Below are 13,275 nucleotides of genomic sequence, written 5' to 3'. Positions count from 1 at the left end.
AATAGGGATATGCTTAGTATATTTTCTAAATTATAAAGCAATATAGATTTAATCAAATTTGAATCCTATATAAAAGCATAATACTTCAGCAATTAAACTGCAAGCTGGTTATTTTATTTCTACAAAATGTGAAAGATTGAAAATACAGCCAAATATAGTAAGCATAATAATATATTTAGAGTGCTTACTGATCTCTGAAGATCGGCTAGGTATGGGTGGTAGTTGTGTGCCATTGCCAGCAGATGTTGGAGACTGGTGTGATATTGGGGAAAATGGAATCATGTCAAAGATGTCAGTGGAAGGAGAAGTCACTGTCACACCACCAGCCTGTAATGAAGATAGGAATTAGTGTGATGACCAAGGCAGGCATATTCCTACCCTGAGAATGCCATATACATGTAAAACACATAAAAACAACCCTGGAGTAAGTCAGATAACTTTCCATTCATTAAAGCAAAATTAGTTAACTATAGTTTCATATCATTTGAGCTAATATAAAAAATATTCACTTAAAGAAAAACAACAGAAAACAGCAGATAACAGGAATAATGTAGACAGAGTTGATGATGGGTGAAGCAAGACATGCTGAGCTTTTGTATATTATAAAAAATTACAATTCCTATCAGAAAATAACTAACACCTAAGAAACTATTTGAATAGAAACAAATATCTTGAAATTGTTTTCAGATAAGGTTTTTAAAAGAGATGTATTTCCAGAAATCAAGCCCTACGAAGGATAATAGATGGAAAACTCCAACACAAGGATGGAAACTATACCCTAGAAAAAGCAAGAAATTAATCTTCTTTCAAAAACCTAAAAGAAGTTAGCCACATAAACATAATTCCACCTCTAACAACAAAAGTAATAGGAAGCAACAGTCAATTTTCCTTAATATCTCTTCACATCAATAGACTCAATTCCCCAATAAAAACATATAGACTGACTGGATTTGTAAATAGGACCCAGAATTTTGCTGCATACAGGAAATGAACTGTAGTGACAAAGGTAGACACTATGTCAGAGTAAAAGGCTGGAATAAAAAAATTCCAAGCGTGCTCGCTTCGGCAGCACATATACTAAAATTGGAACGATACCGAGAAGATTAGCATGGCCCCTGTGCAAGGATGACACAAAATTAAGGACGTTCCAGAAGGATGACCAAATTGAATGCTTCACTCCTTCTTTAAAAGGAACTACCCTTGGCAGGGAATAGGGAGGCAAAGTTTAGAACAGAGGAAGAAGGAACACCCATTCACAGCCTGCCCCACATGTGGCCCATACATATACAGCCATCCAATTAGACAAGATGGATGATGCAAAGAAGTGCAGGCCGACAGTAACTGGATGTAGATCTCTCCTGAGAGACACAGTCAGAATACAGCAAATACATAGGTGAATGCCAGCAGCAAAGAACTGAACTGAGAACGGGACCCCTGTTGAAGGAATCTTAGAAATGACTGAAAGAGCTTGAAGGGGCTTGAGACCCCATATGAACAACAATGCCTACCAACCAGAGCTTCCAGGACTAAGCCACTACCCAAAGACTATACATGGACTGACCCTGGGCTCCGACTGCATAGGTAGCAATGAATAGCCTAGTAAGAGCACCAGTGGAAGAGGAAGCCCTTGGTCCTGCCAAGACTGAACTCCCAGTGAACGTGATTGTTGAGAGAGAGGGTGGTAATGGGGGGAGGATAGGGAGGGGAACACCCACACAGAAGAGGAGGGGAAGGGGTTAGGGGGATGTTGGCCGTGAAACTGGGAAGGAGAATAACAATTGAAATGTGAATAGTAAATACTCAAGTTAATAAAGATGAAAAAAATAAATAAAAAAAATTAAGAAAAAATTCCAAGCAAAAGGTTCCAAGAAAAAAACTGCAATAGCCATTCTAATGTCGAAGAAAATCAACGTTCACCAAAAGTTATCCAGGAGAAGGATAAGTTATCAAGGAAGAACAGTTCATATTTGTCAAAGGGAAAACCTACCATGATGAATTATCAATTCTGAACAACAATGCTCTGAATGCAAGGGCACCCACATTCATGAAAGAAACTTTAATGAAACTCAAAGTACAAATTGCACCTCACACATTAATAGTAGGAGACATCAACACTCCACTGTCATCATGGACAGAACAGAGAAGCAAAAACTAAACAGAGACACAGTGAAACTAATGGAAGTTATGAGACAAATGGATTTAACAGATATCTACAGAACATTTCATCCTAAAACAAAAGAATACACCATCTTCTTAGCACTTCGTGGTACCTTCTCCAATATTGAATATATAATTGGTCACAAAACAGACCTTAACAGATACAAGAAAGTTGTAATAATCCCACACATCCTATCAGATCATCATGGTCTAAGGCTGGTCTTCAATAACAACAAAAACAACAAAAAGCCCACACATACATGGAAGCTGAACAAGGGTCTCCTCATTGATAACTTAGACAAGGAAGAAATAAAGAAGTTAAAAAAGACTTTTAGAATTTAATCAAAATGTTGGCACAACCTGCCAAAACGTAAGGGATACAATGAAAGGAGTGCAAAGAAGAAAGCTTATTGCTCTGAATGGTTCCAAAAAAGAAACTGGAGAGAACAAACATCAGTGGATTAATAGCACACCTGAAAACTCTAGACAAAAAGAAGCAAATACACCAAAGGGGAGTAGACAGCAGGAAATAATCATACTCAGGGCTGAAATCAACCAAGGAGAAACAAAAAGAACTATACAAAGAATCAACAAATCCAGGAACTGGTTCTCTGAGAAAATTGAAAAAATAAATAAACCCTTAGCCAGACTATCCAGACTGCACAGAGACAGTTTCCAAATTAACAAAATCAGAAATGAAAAGGGATATATAACAACAGACATTGAGAAAATTCAAAAAATTATCAGATTTTACTAAAAAATCCTATACTCAAAAAAAAAAAAAAAACAAAAAAAAAAAACAAAACAAAACTGGAAAATCTGGAGGAAATGGACAAATTTCTAGACAGATACCAAGTGCCAAAGTTAAATCAGGATTAGATAAACCATCTAAACAGCCATCATAATCCCTAAAGAAATAGAAGCAGTCATTAAAAATCTCCCAACCAAAAAGAACCCAGGACAAGATGAGTTTAGTGTAGAATTCTATCAGACCTTCAAAGAAGAGCTATATCAATACTCTTCGAACTATCCCACAAAATATAAACAGAAGGAACACTTCCCAAATCATTCTTTGAAGCCACAATTATGCTTATACCTAAGCCACACAAAGACCTTAAAAAGAAAGAGAACTTCAGAACAGTTTCCCTTATGAATATTGATGCTAAAATGCTCAATAAAATTCTCACAAACCAAATACAAGAACACATCAAAATGAACATTCACCATGATCAAGTAGGCTTCATCCCAGTGATGCAGTGATGGTTCAATATAAGGAAATCTATCAATGTAATCCACTATATTAAAAAACTCAAGGAAAAAATAGAGGCTGAGAAAGGATATGACAAAATTCAGCATGCTTTCATGTTAAAAGTCTTGGAGAGATCAGAAATTTAAGACCCATACTTAAACATAGTAAAAGCAATATACAGCAAACCAGTAACCAACATCAAACTAAATGGAAACTTGAAGCAATCCCACCAAAATCAGGGGTTAGACAAGGCTGACCACTATCTCCATACCTATTCAATATAGGATATTTATTTCTAGCCAGAGCAATTAGACAAAAAATTGTGGTCAAAGGGATGCAAATTGGAAAGGAGGAAGTCAAATTATCACTATTTGCAGATGATATGATAATATACTTAAGTGACCCACATATTCCACCAGAGAACTCTTAGAGTTGATAAACAACTTCAGCAAAGTGGCTGGATATGAAATTAACTCAGGGAAATTTGTAGCCTTTGTCAACTCAAAGGTTAAACAGACTGAGAAAGATATTAGGAAAATGACACCCTAATTTGTGACAATGGTCACAAATAATATAAAATACCTTGGTGTGATTCTCACCATGCAAGTCAAAGATCTATATGACAAGAACTTTAAGTCTTTGAAGAAAGAAATTGAAGAAGATCTCAGAAGATGGAAAGATCTCCCATTTTCAGGATTAATAAAGTACAAATGGCCACCTTGCTAAAAGCAATCTAAAGATTTAATACAATCCCCATCAAAATTCCAACTCAATTCTTCATAGAGTTAGAGCAAGCAACTTACAAATTCATTTGGAATAACAAAAAACCCAGGATAGCAAAAACTATTCTCAACATTAATAAAACTTCTGGGGGAATCACTATTCCTAACCTCAAACTGTATTACAGAGCTATCTTGATCAAAAGTGTATTTGTATAGAGACAGGTAGGAAGATCAATAGAATAGTACTGAAGACCCAGAAATGAACGCTCATACATTTGGTCACTAGATCTTTGACACAGGAGCTAAAACAGTCAGTGGAAAAAGACAGTATTTTCAACATAGGTGCTGCTTCAATTGGATGTCAGCACATAGAAAAATGCAAATCGATCCATTCTTATCACCTTACACCAAGGACAAAGTGGATCAAAGACAGCCACATAAAACCAGATACACTGAAACTAATAGAAGAGGAAATGGGGAAGAGCCTTGAATACCTGGGCCTAGGGAAAAACTTACTGAACAAAACACCAATGGCTTATGCTCTAAGATCAACAATAGACAAATGGGACCCCATATAATTGCAAAATTTCTGTAAGGCAAAGGGCAGTTTCCATAGGACAAAAAGGCTCCCAACAGATTGGGAAAAGAACTTTACAAATCCTATATCCCATAGAGTGCTAATTTACAATGTACACAAATAACTCAAGAAGTTAGACTCCAGAGAATCAAATAACCCTATTAAAAATGGGGTACAGAGCAAAACAAAGAATTCTCAACTGAGGAACAGTGAATGGCTGCCAACCACCTACAGAAATGTTCAACATCCTAGGTCATCACGGAAATGCAAATCAAATCAACCCTGAGATTCCACCTCACACAAGTCAGAATACCTAAGATCATAAACTCAGGTGATAACAGATGCTGGTGAGGATGTGGAGAAAGAGGAACACTCCTCCATTGTTGGTGGGATTTCAAGATGGTACAACCTCTCTGGAAATCAGTCTGGCAGTTCCTGAGAAAATTAGACATAGCACTACATGAGAACCCAGCTATACCACTTCTGGGCATATACCCAAAAGATGCTCCAACATATAACTAGGACACATGCTCCACTGTGTTTATAGCAGCCATATTTCCAGGAGCTGAAAAGAATCCAAATTTTCTTCAACAGAGGAATGGATACAGAAAATGTGGTACATTTACACAATGGAGTACTACTCAGCTATTAAAAACAATGACTTCATAAAATTTGTATGCAAATGGTGGAACTAGAAAATATTCTGAATGAGGTAACCCAATCACAAAATAAAACCACACATGGTATGCATTCACTGATAAGTAGATATAAAGCCAAAAGCTCAGAATACCCAAGATGCAATTCACAGACCACATGAATCTCAAGAAGAAGGAAGACCCAAGAGTCGATATACCAGTCCTTCTGAGAATGGGGAGCAAAATACTCATAGGAGGAAATATGGAGTTAAATTGTGAAGCAGAGTCTGAAGGAAAGGCCCTCCAGAGACTGCCATACTGGGGAATCTATTCCATATACAGTCACCAAACCCAGACACTATTGTGGATGCCAAGAAGTGCGTGCTGACAAGAGCATAATATAGCTGTCTCCTGAGAAACTGTACCAGAGCCTGACACATAGGTGGATGCTCGCAACCTACCATTGGACTGAGAATGGGGTCCCCAATGGAGGAGTTAGAGAAAGGACTGAAGGACCTGAAGGGGTTTGCAACTTTATAGGAAGAATAACTATATCAACCAACCAGACATTCCAGAGCAACCAAGGAACTAAATCACCAACCGAAGTGTACACGTGGAGGGACCCATGGCTCCAGCCAAGTATGTGTTAGAGGATGGCCTTGTAGAGCATAATGGAAGGAGAGGTCCTTGATCCTGTTAATGCTTGATGTTCCAATGTAGGGAAATGCTAGGGTGGGGAGTTGAGGGGAGGTGATGGGTGGGTTGGGGAGCACCCTCATAGAAGCAGGGGTATGGGGTATGGGATAGGCTGTTTCTGGAGGGGAAACTTGGGAAAGGGATAACATTGGAAATCTAAATAAAATATCCAATAAAAGAAAAAAAGGAAAAAAATAAAAGATAAAATTAAATTAAAAACTAAGAACCCCCCCAAAAGAAACAGTTCAGCCCCATAGACTACTTTCTTATTTACAAGTGTTCAAATTCAATTTCTATTTTTGTGTTTTTAAAAGCAGAGCAAAGTCATTTGCATTCATAAGTGCAGGACAATACATTTTATGACTGAATAATTTCATCATGCTTTCAATAATACACAGCAAGCTTATAAAATACATTAATAATTAACAATGTAACACCCAAATTATTTAATTATACAATGCAGGTTGGGACTGGGAAGATAATTAGAAATTTTTTCACACAAAGTAAAATTATATCCTATAGAAACTGTCATACTGATTAAGATTCATGCAAGTTAAATGGTTATGACTTGCCTAGCCACATATCACCGAAAGAAACTTGAAACAAAGGTTCAATACCGTGAGCAGGTACTGCCCAACAGAACTGGGGAAAAAACATATTTGCTTCCCATTCTATTGGTTAGTCCCTAGATCATCTCTATGCAGTCAGCAATGCTGAAAGTGAAGTGAAGAACTGGTAACCATTTCCTGAGGGCAGCAAATGTTTCTTACTGATGTTCATGTTTAAACTTAATGCCTTCATGTAGAGACACACATTCAGTTTGCTGTGTAATTGAGAGTTTTCATAATGTGCTCTTGCTTAGCTTGAATTCAAGAGTAATTGGGAAAGCACTAAAGAAAGATAAATAATCAGGCTTGTTTACCTGGAACAAAATATGCATTTTAGGTTGTAATTGTCTTATGAAATCTAATCAGTGGCTGCACAGTTGAATATGTAAAAGTAGAATTTTATCTAACACTGAGAGACATTTGTTTTACCCAGTGATAGACAGTATTCCTCTAAACTACAGGGTTTTTTTTTTTTTTCATTTAATTTTCTGGCAATAGCTTGATTTGTTTGAAAGCTTGTGGAGCTAGTGAAGTTAAAATTCAAGTACCTAGACCTAAGAACCAAGAGGAGAAAACTGACTTAACTTGGTGTGCCCAAATTTTATAAAGGAAAAAACTTTTGAAGGTGTTCACGAGGCCAAGAGGGTAGAATAAACCTTCTTTTCAAACATAAATATAGGCAATATTGCCATGTCATTATAATAAGTGGAACTCAGATTGTTCCTAGATGATTAGTCCCAGATGGCAGAAAACCCAGCCTCTCATCTATTGCCAAACCACCAGAACACAGGAAAAAAGACGCAAACCATGGAGTCAAGGAATGGAAATTTCTCAGTGCTACATTAGCATAAGGACCAATTTCTGAAACCAATATAAGGTTTCCATAACCTTGATGTGATAAGGAGCTACATATAATGAATAATATCAAGGTTTATTTCATTGACCAGAAAAGAAACCCGTGACTTAGCTAATTGAGTGGAATTAGGACTGTGAAAATTCTGTGTTGGGATGGTCGGTAGTGAGGTCATCTGTTTGGGGCAGGGGATTGCTACATGTACCATTAACACAATGAAACCTCATTTCATATCCCATGACAATATAATTTTGTACATAAAATTTACATATATTATTGAATGTGAATAATGGGATTCTTAATCAATTCCAGTATTTCCTTAGTTACTTTAAAGACTATTTCTTTGATCAAACGGATAGAAAGTTTGATCATTTTGCAAGCATTCTAAGTTGTGTTCCTGATTTCAAAACAAAAAAGAAATGGGCAGTGTACTTGAAGGTAACACTAAAGATTCCCAAGAAAGAACAGGTGTACCTTATTTCTAACTTAACAATAATTGGTGAACCTAACAATTACAAGTCATTAAATAAAATATGCATAAATTTCAATAAATATTTTCAGTATTACACGTCTGTCATTTTTTTTCAATTCAACAGTTTGAACCACACCGGATCTCTAAAAAATTGGTATTCCTAAGCATGGCTGTACGTCAGAATAGTTTACATAGCATACGCTTCTTTATTTTACTATAAGAAAAGTGGGAAATGATTTTTACTGTAGTAAATACAGCTGCACTTAGGATTATGCAAGCTTATTTTCACTGCTGAGTAAATAAAAAAAGAAAATGAAAAGCAAAGATATTTGTTTATAATCTTTTAAAAAGACAAGCCCTCAAACCATATACACACAAACATCAAAATGGACTCAGTAGCTTGCAATTATATATTTGTGAAAATATGTATATATGTATACTTTCAAAATAATACATATATTTTACCAATACAATATTTTCAAAACAGAACTGTCATAAATTCATATTTAATGTCATTTAACTTTATCTAAATTTTAGAATTCTAGAATATTTTTGAATTGACTGTCTTTTATGAATCAATTTTTTTCTATGTTCTTTTCATATGTCTTCAATTATGGTGAGAAGAACCATTGCACAATCTACAACAATGTTTCTCAATCTGTAGATTGCAACCCCTTTATCGGTCAAACTACCCTTTCATGGCAATTGCATATAAGATATCCTGCATATTCAAATATTTACATTATGATTCATAGCAATAGCAAATTGCAGTTATGGAATAGTAACCTTGCTGATTTATAACCTCAGCAATGACTCCATCTTTTCTAAGGTATTCACTGTTAGTACAGGACAGTGTCTGCCTTGAGACAAACTTTCAAGATCTGCTGAAAAGGGAGCAGTTTTGTGAATGTGTCCCCAGTCCATTTGATTGTCCCAAACCCTCCCTTTCAATGATAAGGTTTTAGATTTCTGTCCTCCAAGAAAGGAAACATGGTCACTATTCTTTGGGTTTGCATGCAAAATGACATTGTCAACTCAAGACTGAACTGGAGAATAGCCTGATAAATTTTAGAAAAGAAATACTCAAAACTCTCTTGAAAAATAAACTCTCTTATACTTTGTATTTTATAGCAAGACTATACTAAGCATTTTATCATAGCTCAAAAGAGCGTGTGCAGCATTTTGCATTTTTAGAGTCAAGGCAGAAGAATGCATTTGAGTCATCGTTCTGTATCTTGAGAAGAGGGAGGCAAATAAGCCAAAACAAAATGCCACAAAACCCTTGAGTGGAGTATATGGTGAAGGGAAAAAATAAGAAAGATTATACTAAGAAGGCTGTGCTAACAGTGGATACTATAGAAGGCTCAGACCTCAGGAGGCTCCAAAGCCCACTGAGCACATTGCCTATACTCAGGAGTTCCCAACCTTTCTCTGCTCACCTATAGCAGCTAACTGTTATCAATGCTGTCAAGCAATGGTTATATCAGTTCTCTCAGCACAGAGGATGGAAAAACATGAGTTTAGAGCAAAAGAAAAAAAATGACCAACTTCTAGGGCATGCTAGTTTGAAGCATCCTTCTTCATGGTGATGAACTGAAAAGTCATTATGATATAAAGTCTATAAAATTATAGGTATATAATTATACATATTATAGATGAAAATTGTCAAAATTCTTGCAACAGTTTACTTGTCTCACAACTGAGTTCAACTTGCATAACAATGTTGTGTTACATTTAGTGTGAATAAAATGCATTCATTAATTAAGATTATTAGAGTTACAGATTATTAAACAAGAAAAATGTCCAGTCCTAAATACATCTTTGCTAGAAAAAAAAAGTAAAGCCTTAAAATGTACTTCTCTGAAAAAGAATCCCTTTTGCCAAAATCATTTAATAATGATATCATCCCAAAAAATGAGGAAAGAATTTCTAAATGGAACAGGTCAGACACAAATAACTTCATGACAAATGCTTCCTTAATGTCTGAACACTTGCTTCATTCAGTGTCTGAAGCAAGTGTATCCAGTACATGGTCTTGTTCTTGGTCTATTTCCTAAAATGAAGTTCAGCACTGCAAGGTCAGATTGCATGGGTATTGTGTATGACCCCAGTAAACAGTAACCCGCAGGAATGAAAGAAAGAGTTTGCCACAAAGGGAGAAAGTATATTAAACCTTAAGATCAAAGTGAGATTTAAATTATTTTATAAAAATACGAGGTAACAAAAAGAATACCATGAAAACAATTGTGTTTTGAACTACCTATGGAATTTAAATATGAAAAAATCACCCTGCAGACTGATCTTCATCTCTACCCATATTTAGTTCTGTTATTGACCAAGACATATGATTTGAATTAGTGAAGTATAAATGATCAGTAGATGTTGAAATCATAACATCACACACTTAATATACTTACTGGAGTCGAGGACACTTGAGTTGTTCTCAACCGGTTTTCTAAATCTTGTACTTTATTTTTAAGTTCCATATTTTCTGTTTCTAAGTCTTGGATCTAAAAATCAAAACATTATTTATCTCAGCTACGTTAGGAAATTGCATTTTATTCTATTAAAATTCAAATATTATCTTGTATACAAGGAAGAAAATGATTTGAAAAAGCTAGGGAAATATCAGAAGATCCTAGGTCATTGGAAAGACATTAAATTAAAAAAAATTCTTGTGTGTGTAAATTTTATGTTCCTAATGTTCATTGCTGTATTTACTTGTTGAGCTGTACAATTTATACCCATAATCTTGGAGTACAACCACAAGACAAAGTTACTCATGATGACTCTGAAGGGTGGAGAAAGGGCATAATTGAATTACAAAGGAATCTGATCTGCATGGGAAACCACTTACCCAGCATCTGCTGCCTCTGCTGCTCTGATCCCCATGAGAAGCATCAGGAAGTGAAGAAAAGTCACATGAGAACACTAAGTTCTTGTGGGAATTCAATATAAAACAGTTAAAGACTGTGCAGAGGATCCAAGAGGAAGAATTATAGGAATACGGTGAAAGCAGCTCCCGTCTTGTGAGGGACAATTAATGGCAGGCCTTCTCAGTTTGTTTGATGATAGGCAAACTTGCCAGTATGCACATCAGTCAAAGGTAAACAAGAAGCTTAGCTTACTCACTCTTTTCTGCATTCCAGCAATCTGTTTTCTTGTTTCCACATCTTTTCCTCCAGATTCTAGAAATTTCCTGTATGCTAAGTCAAATGCTTGGCCAATTGTTAATGTAATTTCTTCAGCCTTTGTAAAAACCACACAATGAAGATCTTCACGTTAACAACAAAACATCAAACTGTGACTTAATAGCAACCCCCCCCAAAAAAAAATTAGTAGCAGGCATTAGTAGGAAGTAATCTGAAAGGATAACAATGATCAGGGCTAGAGACTTAACAGACGAGCAAAAAATTCTGCACTGGCATAAGAATCTGATAACCCCTTCATCCTCAAGAATAAAATCAAGTATACAAGGAGACCACCAGTGAACAGTTATTAAAGTGAGAAAGCTGTGTGAGTTCCCTATGCAGCCTGCTCTGGAAAAACTGAAGAGCTTTTCTGCCAGAGCCTAACAAATACAGAGGTGGTTTCTTGCAACCAACCATTGGACTGCGCACAGGGACTCCAGTGGAGGATTTAAAGAAAGGACTGAAGGAGCTGAAGGGGTCTGCAAACTCACAGGAAGAACAACAATATCAACCAACCAGACACCCCAGAGCTCCCAGGGACTAAACTACCAACCAAAGAGTACACATGGAAGGACCCATGACTCCAGCCACTTATGTAGCAGAGGATGGCATTGTCTGGCATCAATAGAAGAAGCAGCTTGGTTCTGTAATGGCTTGATTCCCCAATGTAAGTCAATGCCAGGGAGGTGAGGTGGGAGTGGGTGGGTGGAAGAGGTAGCCCCCCTCATAGAAGAAGGGGGAGGGAAAATGAGATAGGGAGGTTCCAGAGGGGAAACTGGGAAAGGGATAACATTAGAAATGGAAATACATAAAATATCCAATAAAAAAAATGAAGAGCTTTCTTTTGTTTTTCTCCCTTCCTTAAATACTTTCTACCAATTAAATATAAGCATTTAACTAGATTTTGGGAATTCTTTTGTTGTTAAGCTATTGTTTTCTTTTCCTAGTGAGAAGGTTTCCATACTCTGGGTGGGTAATACGATTAAAGCATCTTGGGTGGGGTCCACAGAAAACTCCAGGGAGTTTACAAATGGAGCAAGTAAATGCAATTGGCTCACAATCCTCATAGAAGTGAGTAGTTTCAAACAAGAATCAGATCTTAAACAGGTAAGATGGTCAAAATGTAAAATATTATGACAGCTCCTAATTTTCAGAGATGGTAAAATGTTCATATTTTTGTATGATAATTGTAATGGAACAAAGTAAAGCTGACATCTGAATTGAACATGGTATACATTCTTTCAAGAAAAAAAAAAAAAACTCCTGTAGATATCCAAAGTCCACCAGCTCATTCCTTCTTTATGCAAATCTTGACAATTTCATGACATTTAAGCATTCATGAAATAATGATTTACTTAATTAACCCAAAGAGTCTTAATAAGCCATTAACTAATGCAGTGAACTGACAACTGCCACATTTAATAAGATAAATTCCTGTTTTATGACAGGAAAATATTGCCTAATGGCAAAGGTCAAGCACAAGAACATAAGCAACAGAAACCAGGACTCCTTGGTATCATCACAACCCAGTTCTCCCATTACACCAAGTCCTAGATACCCCATCACACCGGAAAAGCAAGATTCGGGCTTCAAATCATATCTCATGATGATGATAGAGGATGTTAAGAAGGACATGAATAACTCTTTTAACAAAATACAGGAGAACACAACCAAACAGGTAAAGGAATTGAACAAAACCATTCAGAATATTAAAAAAAGGAAATAGAAACAATAAAGAAATAACAAAAGTAGACAACCTTGGAAATAAAAAACCTAGGAAAGAAATCAGTAGTCATAGATGCAAGAATCACCAACAGAATACAAGAGATAGAAGAATAGAAGACATTGACAAAACAAAGAAAATGCAAAACAAAAAAAGATCCTAAACCAAAACATCCAAGAAATCTAGGACACAATGAGAAGACCAAACCTAAGAAAAAAAAGATATAGAAGACAGTGAGAATCCCATATTAAAGGGCAGGTAAATATCTTCAATAAAATTATATAAGAAAACTTCCTTACCGTAAGAAAGAGATGCCCGTTAACATAAAAGATGCCTATAGAACTCCAAATTGACAGGACCAGAAAAGAAATTCCTCCCCACATATAATAGTC

General features: G+C 36.0%; 1 protein-coding gene and 1 non-coding gene across 6 annotated transcripts in view; one reads left to right on the top strand and one right to left on the bottom strand.

The window, feature by feature from the left end:
• Nucleotides 1-13,275, bottom strand: part of Gulp1 (GULP PTB domain containing engulfment adaptor 1) — a 114,699-nt gene that overhangs the window by 16,137 nt on the left and 85,287 nt on the right. For 3 of the 5 annotated variants that reach the window (XM_032901058.1, XM_032901054.1, XM_032901055.1), the window contains 4 exons: nt 11,102-11,218; nt 10,827-10,850; nt 10,387-10,479; nt 189-327 (listed from right to left, as the gene is read on the bottom strand). In XM_032901058.1, coding sequence (XP_032756949.1) covers nt 189-327; nt 10,387-10,479; nt 10,827-10,850; nt 11,102-11,218 — 373 coding nt within the window. The remainder of the gene's footprint in view (nt 1-188; nt 328-10,386; nt 10,480-10,826; nt 10,851-11,101; nt 11,219-13,275) is intronic. The other 2 variants (XM_032901056.1, XM_032901059.1) reach the window with 1 other exon arrangement.
• On the top strand, nt 1,054-1,157 carry LOC116899757. The gene has a single exon (XR_004387772.1). It is a non-coding gene; the product is annotated as a U6 spliceosomal RNA (small nuclear RNA).

Source organism: Rattus rattus, chromosome 4 (genome assembly GCF_011064425.1).
Source record: "Rattus rattus isolate New Zealand chromosome 4, Rrattus_CSIRO_v1, whole genome shotgun sequence".
In the NCBI taxonomy this organism is placed as follows: domain Eukaryota; kingdom Metazoa; phylum Chordata; class Mammalia; order Rodentia; family Muridae; genus Rattus; species Rattus rattus.
This window is presented reverse-complemented; position numbering and strand designations above follow the sequence as displayed.